General features: G+C 45.6%; 1 protein-coding gene across 3 annotated transcripts in view; it reads right to left on the reverse strand.

Annotated features, from left to right (window-relative positions):
* The window catches only part of bcl11ba (BAF chromatin remodeling complex subunit BCL11B a), a 61,703-nt gene that overhangs the window by 564 nt on the left and 43,639 nt on the right, over positions 1 to 17,500 (reverse strand). The window contains exons 3-5 of one of the 3 annotated variants that reach the window (XM_036954641.1): positions 4,887 to 6,782; positions 3,632 to 3,701; positions 1 to 2,784 (exon numbers count right to left, since the gene is read on the reverse strand). The exon at positions 1 to 2,784 is cut by the window's left edge and continues 564 nt beyond it. In XM_036954641.1, the coding sequence (XP_036810536.1) occupies positions 2,766 to 2,784; positions 3,632 to 3,701; positions 4,887 to 6,782 (1,985 nt within the window). In that variant the 3' untranslated portion in view covers positions 1 to 2,765. Of the gene's footprint in view, positions 2,785 to 3,560; positions 6,783 to 17,500 lie in introns of those variants that run through there. The other 2 variants (XM_036954642.1, XM_036954640.1) reach the window with 2 other exon arrangements.

Here is a 17,500-nt window from a genome sequence, read left to right on the forward strand (position 1 = left end):
CTGTCTACGGTGCCCAGGGGAGGACAAACAGTGCAGCCAACAGGACGTAGCTCTTAGCACATATCAAAGCACCAATATTTGAAAGGAAACATAAACATTTCAAAAGATGATAAAGCACAGATATGGGAGCTCTGTGCTGCTAAACAGTCGGAGAACCGTTCTGTACATCTAAGTGGGCAGGTTTTGAATACACACCCTGGTTCTGACTGATTGATAGTTGTCCGTATGATCGTGGTCAGGTACGGTAGCTACTAACTGCCTGTAGTTATAGCTTATGGTTTGAGGCGAATGTAGCTTGTAGCTTTGATCGTATCCAGCCAAGGCTGCACTGTGTACACTACATGGTTCTGTGAGTCGTATGTGTAGGAGTCGAACTATGGTATCCAGATATATAACGTCCCTGCACTTCATTAGAGACTTTCCTCTGTTTTTCTTCTATATATGTGTGTGTGTGTGTGTGTCTTTTTCTACACGCTATATATGTCCCTTCTCTGACTGAAGGGACAGAGCAGGGACATATCAGAAGCATGGCCATATCAGAAGAGTTAGCATTTACAGGAAACAAAAAGAGACAAAAAAAAAGAGCAAAATATTTGGAATTGTAACAGTTTGTATTTGTGCTCTATTCTTCTCATGCTGAGAAACCTGTGGGGAGGCAGGTCAGGTGCCTGTACAACTGACACACAGGTCACAAAGGTCAAGGGTCAAAGGGTAGCTAGATGACCGCAAAGAGGGGAGGTCACTGCCAGTGCCAGTTGGAACACAAACTATAATAAGAATGAAATAAAAAATGAAAACAAAACATGTCAGGGTAATCATAGAACAATATGTACAACCAATACAATAGTAAACAAAAACATCTACTTGTGTATTTTTGTCGCTAAAAGGATGTCAAACAACCTTTTATTTCCCTTCTGTACAATAAGATTCATTTCAACAATACAAATTCATCAGGGTTTTTTTTGCACTATTTTATCCTGCCAAATGAAAGAAAATATATTGTGGCAGCCTGTGAGTTGTATCTTGAAGTTGCAATGTTGTCCCCCTCCCCCAAATAAGATAATGACATACAGGTACTTAAAGTACCCCTTTTCACAAAGGATGCACATACAAGTTAAAAAATACAAGCTTCTGTAGAACGACAGCAAGTGCCTACACATGTATTTCAAACCAGCCATGAAGAATATCCATTCCAGGAGAAGATCAATAGATACAGATCAGGAATGTCAGTATTTTCCTGCAAAGCAATAACAATGTTCCATAGTTTCTACAAGGGAAACTTCCAGAACGTCCATCAGCTGCCCCCCCCCCCCCCCCCCCCACCCCCATCCAAGTTTGTTACAGTTCGTTTTTTTAAATTTATTTTTTAAAATTAGTATTATTACACCCAAGGCAGAATAAAAGTTACTAAAACTTAAGACTTTTACAGGTACAGTGACAAAAACATTTTAAGAGACCCACAATTTAAATTGGACTGCAAAATAAAAATTTAAAAACAACATTTTTTTATATTTTTGTAAAATGCCCAGGCATTCTCCAATATTACAAATACTGGTATACTTTTACAGTAAACAAGAAAAATGTAATATATATTCATATACAGTATATTTATATATACTAAAACCCCGTCACCAAAAAAACAATATACACATCGCCACTATGGCATTCAGAGAAACGGTATAAGCAAACTTGAAAAAAAAAATACTTTTTTTAAAAACACACATACACACAATTATTATTTTACCCTTGTACTTGTTTCAATACTGTAAACGTATTTTAAGACAGAGTGCACTAAATTATTTTTTGTTTTGTTTCTGCAGTTCCTGATTTTTTTTGTCCAGTCTCTTCCTTGACTATTGTGTGGTATAACAATCCACTCTGACCATGTTTCTATCTAGGGACGCAGTCTTGTCCTGAAGTGAAGAATTTGATATATATCTATATATAGGTTTGTGCCTTTATATGTACATATGCATACATATATACACACACAGACACATCAATGTTGTGCTGAGTACTCCTAACCTAAATGCAGCTTTGTTGAATTTTTTTTTATTTTTTAAGTAATCTCTGATATTCTATTGACATTTCATAATCAAATTAGAAACTAAGTTGACGCATAAATTTGATACATTGTTTTCATTGTGTTCAATTCCTTTGCTTCACAAAAGTGTTGCATTTGTCTTGAGAGACGGTGAATAGGAAGATCAGTATTCAAGGCACACTCATGTCAAATTGAATGGCAGTACAAAAACTGTCCCAATAAATTAATTTCTCATTTTTATAGTGCCAGCATTGGGAAAGCCACGCCTATAGCAATGCTAGCACTTCAATCTCAACTGATTCCAAACTCTAGAACCCGTTACCCAGGCCGAATAAATCCAGTCAAAGTAATTTCTTGCTCAGAAGCCGTATTTTCAATTTTCTTTTTCTTTTTTTGTGTGTAAAATAAAATAAAATAGACAAATCATAAAGTGCGGGTCATCTGCAAAGAGCTGTTCATGTTTTTCTATTTCTTCTCAATGACATATTTTTACCTCAATTCTAAAAATAAAAAATAAAAAAAATACTTGGATGTCAAAGGTCAACTTGAGGGGGATCGGAACAGGGGGGTAGGACGGGGGTACATTATTCAAAATAACAGGGAGTGGTGATTTGGGCAAAGGTTGGTGCTTGCTGAAGACCGAAAAATCTTTCCTAAAAAGCTCACTCAGCTGTGCATTCTGTGTGTGTCAGAGTTGCTACTTCTCTCAGAATGCGTTCAACTACACATCACAGGGAGCCCTGAATGAGGAAAGAAAGAAAAAATAGTCTTACTGTTTGGGCACACGCTCAACAGACTTCTACAGACACTGTATGTATCTAGAACTGTGCAATTTACTGGTCTGCATATCACTAAGTAACTGCCACTGGTTCTGTCTCACAGGGGACTTAACAATTTTTATCCAGAAGAAAAAGTCAACATCATAAACATTTTGACTATGGCACACTATACAATCAGAGTTTTTACTATACAGTATAAATTCATTTTCAAAACGATTGCTAGATATTTCTAGAAAAAAATGCATAGGGCTGTTTTCAAGTGATATCATAAACATTGTCACTGAATGTAATAGTTATTAACAATAATATTTAAATCCATTTTATGTCATTCTAATCCGCCACGGCTGTGACCACCACTACCCAACCCCTTCCTAAACTGAACAATGCAGTAGATGACATATGGACTTGATTACAAAAAAAAATGATTACCAAGAGTAACATTAAATATGAATGGTGATCAAAACAGGGGAAAAGAGGACATTTAAAAGATACAGCGTCCCTGAAGTACGCGTCTATCGTAATGCAGTTTGAAATGGCTGACCAGGTACTGCAGCCTGACTGAGACTGAGGGTGATGAGACTCTCTGTGATGCTACTCTGTGCTGAGTGTCCGACAGGGAGTTAGTGATAGTACTGGGAGTTTTAATAGTCAGCTGGCAGAGGAGTGAGAGGGAGTGAGTATCAGAGACAAGGGATTGGGGGAGGGTGTAATCGGTAGGCATGGGCAAGTGTGTTCAACTCATCCACGGAATGGTAATGAGGAGGGTGAATGGGAAAATAAAGGAGAGGAAAGAGGCCCTATAGCTCACCCTAAGATCTCCCTGCTCTCTCTCGTTATAAAGCTGCGCAGTTTAGCCCGACGGTTTAGCCATCCTACAACTGTGTGATAAAAGATTTTACAAAAACAAAAACAAACAAAAAAACATCAGTACTTGCATTGTCATAGCAGGTATGTTGTGCTTAGGATGAGTTATGGTGAGTTTAAGACAGGCTTGTTTAGATGTAAACAGTGTGAGAGAACTGTGAGGGGCTTCTTTAGGAATACATAAGCAGTATCTCTGTTTTTCTAGCGTGTTTCCGTCCGGGTTGGTACTAGGTACCGCTAAGCAGCTGCCTTTGTGAGAACCTGTTTCTTTTTCTTCCTTCTTTTTAATAAATGTATTTACTTGGGAAGAGGCAGGGTTTGTGAACCTCGGCATTCTCTTTAGGTTTACCGTCAAAATGGACATTCAGTGCTACATATCGAATTAGATTGACATGTTTAAAGTCAGTTCGCGCCACAACGCCAAAGGATTGTTGTCCGCGTACGTATATCCTGTCGTGTATAACAAACCAAAAAATAGCTTTCTCAGTTATGCTTTCTAAAAATTAAAAGATTCAATTTGGCTTCTCTTCAAGAAATTACACGTGTAGCTTTAAATATACAATTTCCTATGAGCAGCGGCTTAAAGAGTATTCAAATGTTTAGTTTTTTTTTGTCTGCAAAAAAATCTCAGGATATCCTCTGGGTTGAAAAATAATACAAATCAAATCCCAGCAATTAAAATAAAAAGTCAAACAAATTTAAAATGACTAAATAAAAACGTACCTGCACATGCCAAAATATTACAAAATCCAATAAATACAGAAATTATTGCACAGTTAAAGGCTCCACATATGTTATCATTTAATTCAGCCTCTGACCGACCGTTAAAAATGATCTTTAGCCAAATGAGGCAGTTTAGATCGGCTTCAATTGGTGCTGTTAATATCTGTTTGTTTGTTTAATTGTTTTTCTCGGTTGGCAGTTTCTCAGGCAAAAACATAAAATTAACACAAAATTCGATATTTAAGAAAAAGAGTATCCAGCTACCCCTTTTTGTATTTTTTTGTTTTTTAAATATATAAGTCAATGTGTGGCGAAAGAGGCAAAATAGGAAAATCTGGCTTAGCTTCTCTCGGCTTGCTCAATTTTGACCTCGTTGGTCATCAAATGTTCCCCGTGCCACTTTTTCATGTGTTTCTCGAGAGTGCTGTACACGCTGAAGGGCATTTGGCAAATGTCACAGCGGTACACTTCCTTACCCATCTGCCCGTGGGTCTTCATGTGGCGGGTGAGCTTGGAGCTCTGGGCGCAGGCGTAGTTGCACAGCTCGCACTTGTAGGGCCTCTCTCCCGTGTGGCTGCGCCGGTGCACTGTCAGGTTGCTGCAGTTCTTGAACACCTTGCCGCAGTACTCGCAGGTGTCGCTCCGTCGGCTCTCCTTGGAGCTGGGCCGGCCAGGTCCCGGGCCCCCCAAGTGAGGAGTGCTGCCCCCGCTGGCTGTGCCGCTGCGCCCCGACAGGCCGCCATCCAGGAGGTCCCCGGGAGGCGTGGAGAAACGCAGGCTGCCGTTCTCAGACGAGTGCTCAGAGGAGGTGCCAAAGGGAGATTGTCTGGAGTGGGTAAAGCCCAGGAAAGGGTCTTTGATGAAATGTCGTGAGGCAGCGTATCCCACCAGCCACTGGGAGTAGACGTTCTCGGAGGGGATCAGGGGCGCCGGGGGCATTTCCAGGTCCTTCTCAATCTTGATCCTCTTGTTGGAGGAGTTGGACAAGCAGGGGCTGGTGATGGGAGTGGGTTTGCGGGGGAACAGGCCTGAGAAAGAGTCGCCGGAGCCACAGTTCCTGCCATTGATCGTGGGCTTCTGGTGGTCCCTTTCCATCTGGTGGTGATGGTGCTCCCTCTCCATCTCTCCCACCACAGAGTCCTCATCCCCAGTGTCCCGCTGCCCGTCGGACCCCCTCTTGGAGAAGAGCATCCGATTTTTACGATTGTCGACTATCAAGTTATTGTACTGCTGTATAGTGCTCAGGCCCACACTCTCCACCATCTTGCCCAGAGAGAGGGCATTCTTCTCGTCTGATGGCGGCTTGGAGCCATTCTCACGGTTACGATAGAACTCCATGTTGTCCATGCTGAAGTTTGACTCCGGCCTGCTCTCGTTCTCCGGCTCCTCTTCCTCCTCCTCCTCTTCCTCCTCTTCACCCTCACCCCTGAAGTCTCCATCTCGGTTCTTCATGCCCTCTCCTGTCACGTCGCTGGTGCCCGGCTCCGGTGAGCTGGTGGTGGAGAGCCCGTCGTCAGACCGTCCTGTCATGGAACCAGACTTATGCATGTGTGTTTTCATGTGTCTCTTCAGCTTGCTGGCCTGGGAGCAGGCATGGTCACACAGCTGACACTTATAGGGCTTCTCCCCGGTGTGGCTCCGCCGGTGGACCACCAGGTTGCTCTGGAACTTGAAGGTCTTCCCACAGAACTCGCATGACTTGCTCTTGGCCTGCGTCTGGGGCGGGGTGGTGCTGTTGGGGGGCATGGGCGGCAGGGGCGGGGTGCTGAGAAAGGGCGACTTTGGGCTGGGCTGGAAGGGGTTGGGGTTGAGCAGGCGGTGCATGGGGTTGACCCGGCTGGGCGACAGAGGAGGGGTGGCCACGTTGTTGTTCCCTGCCAGCTGCCGGAGCCGCCTGGAGAAGTCCATGGACTGGGATTCGATGGCCATCGGCGTTAGCCGCATCACTCTCTCGAAGGCACTGGGGTGCTGGGAGATGAGCCCCATTTCTTCGGCACTAAGGCGTTCCAGCCGGTGGGGGTCCAGGTGGTGGCGGGGTGGGGGGCTGACGAAGGGAGGTGTGTTGGGGAGGCCTCCGCGGTTCTCCATGAAGCCTGGAGGGGGCTCTCGGAGCATGGGCCCGGTCATCCTCAGCAGGTGGAAGGGGTTGCTCTCTGCCAGGAAATTGGTGAGGGGAGACTGGGGGATGGAGTCCTGGCCCATGGGGGGCCCGGGGATGGTGATGCGGGGGGTGAGCGATGCGCTGGAGGGGTTGGATTCCAGGTAGATGCGGATGCCGTGGGTGTTCTGGGCGTGCTGTAGAAGGAACCAGGCGCTGGGGAAGTGCTGCTTACACGTGGTGCAGATGTAGCTTGAAGGCTCATCCCTTCCTCCTGCAACACAGGAGAAACACACACCAGAAAGGAAAATGATTAAAACATATTTTACAATTCATTAAATGGCAGTGACTTTACATCTATCTGAGGAATTTTATTTAGATTTGTGTATAAAGGTATTTGGAAGTCAGTAAAAATCAAGCGCCACGTCATCATGATGGCGCAAAATGCATCCTCATGATGATCTGGCAAGTGACACTTTGCTTCTTGAAAGTCCAACATCCTGAACACGTAAATGCTAACATGCAAAACATTTTTGGGACCGCATCAACAGCGGACCAATGGACTAATGTTTTTGAGTGGTGTTCTCCTTTAAATGGATTTGTGGTGAGTGTGTTTGTATTTCAGATGCCGTAGCTCCTTACAAAAAGCATATTTCACATGAGGAGAATAGCATGACAGAGTAAAACGGTTCAAGCACAAGTGGATATCTGACAGCTGTAGGACGGAAAGTCACCGCTGAGAAACGTGGCCATCACCCGGTCACGTGTTCATTCATACAAAGAGTGGAACTTTGCCGAGAAAGAACCGTCGGACACACTTTTGTTATCCGCATCATATTTGCCTAATACCTCTAGTGGTGGAAACATCATGTTGTCACATAAATGGGACGCACTTATCAGGCGTTTGACAAGTGCATTACCATAGTGACTGTGGATTGGACTGCCGAGGTGGGAACACTGTATCCACCGGTTTAAGTGCTCTTTAATCTCTCCTCCTTACAAATCGTTGAATTATTACACCATGCAAGTGCGCGTGTGCACGTTTTTGTCTCTCTGTGTGTGTGTGTGTGTGTGTGTGTGTGTGTGTGTGTGTGTGTGTGTGTGTGTGTGTGTGTGTGTGTGTGTGTGTGTGTGTGTGTGTGTGTGTGTGTGTGCGTGTGTGCGTGTGTCTTTAAAACCCATGAAGTCCTCCAAGCAGAGGGACTTTAATCGTCACGGAGACAAGAGACGCCAAAGTAATATGGCTCTATAGTGAGAAAGTACAACTTAAAGTGTGATTTAAGGAACTCTTATCACTTTCCAACCAATAAAGGCACAGTGCCGCGAGGGAAGAAATAAAAGAAAAAAAGGCAGAAAAAAGGAGGAAAAGGGAAGGGAGGAAACTAAAGACTATTATGGTGGTGCATCAAGACAAATCACTGCTAATAGAGGGAGAATACGGGTGGAGAGATTGCAACATAAATGTTTACTGGTTTTGGGGTTGTAATTTTGGTATTGAAGTCATTGGTATTTAACTGACATCCACAGGGTGCTTTGTGTCATTCAAGACGCGAATTGAAGAACTCATGGCAGATGATACTTCACAGCTTTTGAGGAAAATCTTGGGTGATGTTTTCCATGTTTCTATTGTGCCCTCAATGGGAATTCCAGCATAAATAAAGGTTGGATAAAATAAATTAAATCCCAAGAGTGGTATAACTTCTTTCGCCGTGTCTATTGCTCAACATTGCAAAGGGAGAGTCACTAAATAGAATAACTCTCCACACACATTAAGACGAGGGCTCAAATATTGACTTTGTCATCATTGACTTTATAGTACAACTAAGGCCTCCCTGGTTCACTGTCCTGAACATGTGAAAATATGCCTTGGGTCCATTCCACCCACGCAAATTCAGGATGAAAATGTGACAATTCAACCAGCACAGACAGACATCCATCTATCAAAGCACATATCTTAGGAACTAAACCCAAAAGCTGCTTTGTCCTGATTCCCTTAGTGATTCCTCTAAGATCAATAGGGATTGGAAAGTGTAAACAGAGCTTTGGCTGTGATTAAACCAATACTGCTGGAGTACAGAGAGCAAGTGAGAGAGTGAGAGAGTGAGAGAGTGAGAGAGTGAGAGAGAGAGAGAGAGAGAGAGAGCGAGAGAGCGAGAGAGAGAGAGAGAGAGAGAGAGAGAGAGAGAGGAGAGGAAAGAGAGAGAGGATCAGGAAAGAGAGAGAGAAAGAGGAGGAGAGAGAGAGGAGGAAAGAGAGAGAGAGAGAGGAGAAAAGAGAGCGAGAGAGAGAGGAGGAAAGAGAGAGAGAAAGAGGAGGAGAGAGAGAGAGCGAGAGAGAGAGAGAGAGAGAGGAGGAAAGAGAGAGAGAGAGAGAGAGAGAGAGAGCGAGAGAGAGAGATGGGGGGGGGGGGGTTCTAGGCCTGGTGCTCGGCATAGCTCCCTACCTTTAACCAGCATGACTAATTGAAGGCCCAGCCTCTGAGTTACACGTGCAGTTTGGTAATGCAAAGGGGACTCGTTACTGTGGGGACTCGTTACCGCAAACAAGCAGAATATCCAGCCCGTACAGTGGAGAGCTGGATGCTAAACACAGGGCGCCACACTCCTAGGGGATTGGGGGAAAACACACGTATGAAGTGGGAAATGGTAATTGTGCTCTTGGAAATGAGTTTCATTTATTAAATGAAAGCTTTCTGTTTTGACCCAAGTTCAGAATACAGAGGAAAACATGTGCTGCTGTAATTGTTTCGGGTTTTGATTCAGAGGTTTGTGCCTGAGTGTATGTACATGAGGTGTGAAATACTCCACTCACAAAGGATCGAAAAAACATATTTCCCAGATCAAACACGCCATTTGAGTGGCCAGAGTGTCCCACTGTTCTGCAATGTGGTGTGTCAAATGAGTTTAGCCTGTCATTGGTCCACAGGGTAGAGAGCTGCAGAGAAAGGATAGTGAGCAACGCGACACAATGCAGATGGAACAGGGATGTCCGACCCAGAATGCAAAGTCAATTCAGGTCACAGACATGTGAGTCCGTCTTGTTGTTATGTGAATAAAATCATCTAAGAAAAATGCTATAGGTCTGCTTATGATGAAAACATGTTTTTTTGTTGCATTTGTGCAAAATTGCGAATCGTGTGCATTTAGAATGCACATCCGCTAAGAAAAACTCACATGGCTATATTTGATTTCAGTGCTACAGACCAAAGGAAATCTTCAAAAGTGTACGATACACAGAACTACTTGTTTTCTACATTATGTCTGAAAATATCTTAAAACGTATACCACACTGTAACCTTCCCGTTCATATAAAACAATTTTTACAATTTTACTATTTTTTCCTCCCTTTAACACTAAGATTTGCATCCTATCAATTATCGTCATCTGCGTGTCAGCTCAAAGAATGGCTCAATCAATCTGCCTGGACAGAAAACTTTTAAACCTGCCATGTCTCCTAGCACTTAGAGGAATGCTGCATTGAAAAGGTCTGAGTGTGAAAGCGTTTTCCCTGCTATACGTGGAGCTGTGTGTGGAAGTTATGATATGTTAATGGCTGGCTGTCTGTCTGACGTGTGTGTGTGTGTGTGTGTGTGTGTGTGTATCCGTGTGTTACTGTATGTGTGTGTGTGTGTGTCTGATGTGTGTTAAGGAAAAGACAAGGAACAGCTGCTCACCTCAGTACTGAAGCTCTGGCCCTGTAAACCCTTTCACTTAATTATAGTGGACACAGCATACACTCTATCACGCACGCACACACACACACACACGCACACACACACACACATAGACACCGCTTCAGGCATCTCAGGACTTTTGAAGGGCTACACATTAACCCCCCCCCCCCCCCCCCCCCACCTCCTCCTCCTCCTCCCCCCCCCCCCCCTCCCCCACCCTCTGCCAACACCCAGCCCGTTTCTCCCTCTCTCCCCTTCCCCATTCCACCAACATTAAACTACCACCCCTCCCACTACGCACACACACACTCACAAACAATTCGCTGAAGCCCTCTCACACACACAAATACATTATTCCACCCCCACTCATACAAACTCCTCACACCCCCCCAACACACTTTCCTTACTTCACCTGACAACAACCCCCTCCCATATTTCCTCTCTCCACCCCTCCCTCCCCCTCCATGTTGTTTTATGGTCAAGTCCTTTTCAAAGCCCTAATGCTCCATAAAGGAAACAAAAAACACTGAAAAACAACCAAGGCATCTGTTTTCTACACCTGCCCCTCTTTGACCTCTTCCTCCCGCTATCTCTCTCTTCCTCTATCTATCTATCTATCTATTTCCCTCATCTCTCTCTCCCTCTCTCCATCTCTTTCCCCCTCTCTCCCTCTATCTCTCTCCCTCTCTCTCCCTCTCTCTCTCTCTCTCTCCCTCTATCTCTCTCTCCCTCTATCTCTCTCTCCCTCTATCTCTCTATCTCTCTCCCTTTTGCTTTAAACTGCCTGGGTGTAAACAACACACTCCACTTTACTGTCCGAACTTCTTCACAACAAAAGTCATCAGGGGGCCGAATGCTCATTTAATTCATTTCCACCCCACAATTAAGGAGAATGACTGTCTGCCTCTGTCCAGCATCCACTCCCTGTGACGGAGGGAGGTAGTGGAGTGGGCCGTGAGTTTATTGAGGAGTGTTCAGTGTGTGCCCTCCCGGGGGGAAGGAGTCCGACGCAGATGGCAAATAAAGTATGCAGCCCGAGGCGAGAGCACATTATGCTAATTCTAATGTCAGCTGTACTTTAATATACAGCTCTATTTAATCACCCCATTATTTCCCATTTCCATATGAAAAAAAGGAGAGAACGAGGGAGTGGGAGAGAGAAAAAACCTGCGGCACTGCTCTCACTCACTGCACTCACTCACTGCACTCACTCACTGCACACACTCACTGCACTCACTCACTCACTGCTCTCACACACACACACACACACACACACACACGCACACACACACACACACACACACGCACACACACTCGCACACATTCTGAAAAACTGATACACAACCAGAAATGGTTGGACTTGGATCGTGACTTGAAGGAGAACTGCTTCGCCGCCAATAAAGATATCACATCCTCTCACACTGTAGAGAGGAACCTCTACAGTCTCCTTCAACCAGACAGACACTTTACCATTACTCTCCCAAGAACAGACTTCCATTTCACCATGACCATTTCTCACATTACTACCAAGCCCAAGAAAGTAAAGACTAAAACGCAACTTCTCCAAGAGAGAAAAGTTCCCTAAGTATAATGAGAAGAGACTGTGGGCTTCTTCTCCCTGAGTTGGTGGGAGTTTTAAAGAAGCAGTAAGGGAGAGAGTAATGATCTTGTTTTCCATGGGACAAACTCCCATTGTGAAACAGCTGCTGCATGGAGAGGAGAGAGAGTGAGAGTGGGGAGAGAGAGGAGAGAGAGAGAGGAGAGAAGATGGGGAGAGAGGAGAGAGAGAGAGGGCAGAAGATGGGGAGAGAGAGAGACAGAGTGGGGAGAGAGAGGAGAAAGAGAGAGGAGGGAAGGTAAGGAGAGAGAGAGAGAGACAGAGTGGGGAGAGAGAGGAGAGAGAGTGAGAGTGTGGAGAGAGAGGAGAGAAGATGGGGAGAGAGGGGGAAGAGAAATGGAAGAGAGAAGGAAGAGAACGGGGAGAGAGAGAGAGAGAGAGAGACACAGAGTGGGGAGAGAGAGGAGAGAAGATGGGGAGAGAGAGAGACAGAGTGGGGAAAGAGAGAAGAGAGAGGAGAGAGAGAGAGGAGAGAAGATGGGGAGAGAGAGGGAAGAGAAATGGAAGAGAGAAGGAAGATAACGGGGAGAGAGAGGAGAGATCTTTGTGGGCTATACTCAGCCTTGTCTCAGGATGGTAAGTTGGTGGTTGAAGATATCCCTCTAGTGGTGTGGGGGCTATGCTTTGGCAAAGTGGGTGGGGTTACATCCTTCCTGTTTGGCCCTGTCCGGGGGTGTCATCGGATGGGGCCACAGTGTCTCCTGACCCCTTCTGTCTCAGCCTCCAGTATTTATGCTGCAGTAGTTTATGTGTCGGGGGGCTAGGGTCAGTTTGTTATATCTGGAGTACTTCTCCTGTCCTATCCGGTGTCCTGTGTGAATTTAAGTATGCTCTCTCTAATTCTCTCTTTCTCTCTTTCTTTCTCTCTCTCGGAGGACCTGAGCCCTAGGACCATGCCCCAGGACTACCTGACATGATGACTCCTTGCTGTCCCCAGTCCACCTGGCCGTGCTGCTGCTCCAGTTTCAACTGTTCTGCCTGTGATTATTATTATTTGACCATGCTGGTCATTTATGAACATTTGAACATCTTGGCCATGTTCTGTTATAATCTCCACCCGGCACAGCCAGAAGAGGACTGGCCACCCCACATAGCCTGGTTCCTCTCTAGGTTTCTTCCTAGGTTTTGGCCTTTCCAGGGAGTTTTTCCAAGCCACCGTGCTTCTACACCTGCATTGCTTGCTGTTTGGGTTTTTAATAAATAAATACATTTGATTTGATTTGAGAGAGAGAGAGAGAGAGAGAGAGAGAGAGAGAGAGAGAGAGAGAGAGAGAGAGAGGGAGGAGAGAAGATGGGGAGAGAACAGGGAGCGAGAGGGGAGAGAACGGGAAGAGTGTGGGAAGAGAGAGGGGAGAGAGTGTGGGAAGAGAGAGGGGAGAGAGTGTGTGAAGAGAGAGGGGAGAGAGTGTGGGAAGAGAGAGGGGAGAGAGTGTGGGAAGAGAGAGGGGAGAGAGTGTGGGAAGAGAGAGGGAAGAGAGAGGAGAGAGAGAGGGGAGAGAGTGTAGGAATAGAGAGGGAAGAGAGAGGGGAGAGAGTGTGGGAAGAGAGAGGGGAGAGAGTGTTGAAGAGAGAGAGGAGAGAGTGTTGAAGAGAGAGGGTAGAGAGTGTGGGAAGAGAGAGGGGAGAGAGTGTGGGAAGAGAGAGGGGAGAGAGTGTGGGAAGAGAGTGAAGGGAGAGAGCGGGAAGAGAGAGGGAAGAGAGAGGGGACAGAGAGGGGAGAGAGTGGGAAGAGAGAGGGGAGAGAGAGGGGAGAGAGTGTGGGAAGAGAGTGTGGGAAGAGAGAGGGAAGAGAGTATGGGAAGAGAGAGGGGAGAGAGTGTGGGGAGAGAGTGAAGGGAGAGAGAGGGAAGAGAGAGGGGACAGAGAGGGGAGAGAGAGGGAAGAGAGAGGGAAGAGAGAGGGGACAGAGAGGGGAGAGAGTGGGAAGAGAGAGGGGAGAGAGAGGGGAGAGAGTGTGGGAAGAGAGGGGAGAGAGTGTGGGAAGAGAGTGTGGGAAGAGAGAGGGAAGAGAGTGTGGGAAGAGAGTGTAGGAAGAGAGTGAAGGGAGAGAGAGGGGAGAGAGAGGGGAGAGAGTGTGGGAAGAGAGAGGGGAGAGAGAGGGGAGAGAGTGTGAGGGGAGAGAGAGGGGACACCACAGTGTGTGTCACCCATGGACACGGCCTCGCTCCACGCTAAGCCCCTGATTCAATTAGCCAGAAATTATGGCTAATAACGATCTTAGGTTTCCAAACAGGCCGTGTCAAATGCTGCATGCCAATATGGGCTTTAGGAGCACACACACACACTTGCATATACTTATACACACGTGAATGAACACATACACATATACACACGTACACACACACAGCAAAGAGACAGAGGTCCCAGATTCCCTATAGTCTCAACACGGATGAGTTGCCAAGGAGACATGAGACATTGACCAATCACTGTGCAGGCTGGCAGGATCATCGTGTTATTCAAAGCAGGTGATTTACAAAGCCTTCTCTTCTCACACAGCTAACTTCCTCTATTGTGACATGTCTAACCAATCACATCTCCGTCATTTCCTCTCTCCAAGCAATGAAAATGAGGGAGAATGCAGTAAATTGGATGTCTGTGTTTGTACGTGAATCACACAAAATAACCGCGACTAAGTTTCGCCACTGTTGGGTTTTCATTGTTATCCGACCGAATTTAGGAGATTAAAATAAAAGCTCAGAATCATTACTCCGTATCATTTTAGTCGTAGGAGGGAGAGAGAAAGAAGAGGGAGACAGACAGAGGGCGAAAAAAAACAACAGAATACTCATTTTCATTCATTTGGCAAATTTGCATTCACTTGTCATTATAAGCCTTGGTTTGTGTGGTGGTTTGAAAGAGAGAGAATGAGAACGAGAGTGGGATTTTTTTTACGGACTGCCGAACCAAATTGTAATAGCTGTTGACAAAGGGGGGGGGGGGGGGGGGGGGGGGGGGGGGGGGGCACCATCCGCCCCCCAAAAATCTCCTGGAATTTGAGAGATCTTCTTCGACAACACAATAAAAGATCGGGGTGCTAAACTGATGAGGAAGCTGCGCAGGGGGAAGAGAAAAAGCTCTATAGGATCTTCTAATGAGGTGTTCATTTGCTGACATTGGTTTTTACTGTGGGGACTTCATTTAGGCTGTCATTAAGCCATTATCCAACGTAAAGAAGTCTGCCGTCCTGTAACAGCCCTGGTTGGTTCTGGAAGCCCTTTCTCACTCTATTAGTGGAAGCGTGCCGTGTTGGGCTGGCCCGATGCCTGTGTTTGGTTTGGCCCGCGTTCACACACATCTTTGGCAGGAGGGCTGTTGGATGGCTTACAGAGGGAGAGGGAAAGATGGAGAGAGAGGAAAGCGCGAGAGAGGAATGTAGAGAGAGACAGGAAGGGAGGGGAGAGAGCGGGAGAGGAGGAGATATGAATAGTGCGTAGTGTGTTGGCTGCTGGATCTGTGAGTGAGGGGTCCATTGAATTTAAAAAAAGTGATTGAGGTATAAAAAAAACTCTGTCATTCTTATTTCCTCTCAGATTATTAAATATTTTCATCATTTAATAATTGTTCAATAATTAGTTTTTAAATATTGAAATTATAAATATGGGCAGGAATGCCCTAAATCTGAAATTAAATAGAATATATTTTATAATACTTTCCTAAACTCTGAGGGGGAACTAAATATTATGGAACCTCAATGTAATAATTTAGCATCTTTTTATATATTATTTCAAGTATATGATTGTGAGTGTGTGTTCTTTGTGTGTGCGTGCGTGTGTGTGTGTGCGTGTGTGTGTTCTTTGTGTGCGTGTGCGTGTGTGTGTGTGTAATAAATATAATATTTTGAAAGCCGCCAGAAGAGCACATCAAACACATGTAATTGTCAGACATAATTCCTGTCTGTCCAGATAGAGTGGATTAATCAAGGTTTTGGGATACAGGGACAAGTTTACGTGTGTGTGTGTGTGTGTGTGTGTGTGTGTGTGTGTGTGTGTGTGTGTGTGTGTGTGTGTGTGTGTAGGGACACACATATCATACTTTCCTCAATTCTGGGGGGGAAACTAAATATCAATGTAATCATTTTGCATTAAAAAAACACAAAAAGTATATATACACGTGTGTGTGTGTGTGTGTGTGTGTATGTGTGTGTGTGTGTGTGTGTGTGTGTGTGTGTGTGTGTGTGTGTGCGTGCCAATGCATTTTGTCTGTGAGTGTTTGTGTAAATTAAACCTATAGTTGCTGACAAATGTAAACTCTCTTTCACAAACACGCACACACACACACACACACACACACACACACACACACACACACACACACAATTCAGATCTGGGTTTGCGACAGTGTAGCCTATGTCTGGTTTCCTCCTCAGAGACTGCTGGTGGGCAGGAAACAGAGGCAGAAGGTAATTGAGGACTGTATGCATTCTGTTAAAAAGCATTCCAAATGGCAATCATTCCCTACGTAGTACAGTACTATGGCCCCTGGTCAAAAGTAGTGCTCTATATAGGAAACAGGGTGCCATTTGGGACACATAAAAAGACTCCGCTCCAGCCCTGCATCCTGCTATGATTAATACCATTGTATAGCTCTGCTCTGTTCTGTTCTAACCAGGGAGGCAAGAGGTGGGTGGGTGGGTGTCTGGAGAAAGGAGAAGGGGACGTAGCTGCCTGCCTGCCGCACTGCATTGTGGGAGCTCCCCTGCTGTTGGTCCCTGGAGTGTTGTGATGTGCGCTCTTCAAAAAGCCTCATGTCAGCGCCGCTGCCTCATTTAAAGGCAGACTCCCCCCCCATTTGCATCTCCCCACATCTAACAGGAGCAGCCATATGTCGTCAAGACAAACAAAAAAAACACAAGACAATGGTGACAAATAAATTGGCACATTACCCTTCCCCCATCCCATTTTCATTTTCTCCAGCCTGTCAACAAAAAAATAAACATCTGAAGAAGAAGGGAGAAGAAGGGGAAAAGGAAAGAAGGAGAACGAGATGGGGCGGGGGGGGCGGGGGTGAGAATGACCTGTAGGCAGCCAGTTCCATCCCTCTATCCAAACAAAACAAACAAGCCAAAAAGCAGGAGACCGGTCCGCGTTGACGGGGACTGCTCAGGCATGATGATGTGAGGAGAGCAGCGTTCAGTAAGGATGGCATTTATCTGGAGAAGGAAGCATGTAGAACTGAAACCGGTTGACACCAGTCACAGAACACATCCAGGATAAAATAGAGGCCAGGACGTTAATTTACCATCTCCTAGTAAATGAACGTCTCTCTCTCTCTCTCTCACGCACGTGCACACACACACACACAGAGAGAGAGAGAGGGAGAGAGAGACACCACTACACAGCCCTGGCGGCCTTAGTGTGCAGCAACGAATAAAAATGCTCATTACGGAATGATTTCAGTTTTCACTATGATTCAATTTGCAGTAATTACTGCGGCCGGCGCTATTAAAAAAACGTCTACAAAACGCGAAGGTCAACTACCAGTTAGGAGTGTTCATTTTCATCTCAATGTATTCATCCTCACCCGGCTAATGGCCCAATTTTCTCCCCTCCGCTCCTCAATAAATATTGCTGGAATTACAGGTTAAATAGCTAAATTAAATCACGGCTATTATAGTAGGCTGCAGTGCACCCGCTTGGCTCGGCTGCATGTGGCTGAGGGAGGGAGGGAGATAGGGAGGGAGGGAGATGGACGGGGGCTAGCC

The sequence above is a fragment of the Oncorhynchus mykiss genome, chromosome 19 (genome assembly GCF_013265735.2).
Source record: "Oncorhynchus mykiss isolate Arlee chromosome 19, USDA_OmykA_1.1, whole genome shotgun sequence".
Classification (NCBI taxonomy): Eukaryota; Metazoa; Chordata; class Actinopteri; order Salmoniformes; family Salmonidae; genus Oncorhynchus; species Oncorhynchus mykiss.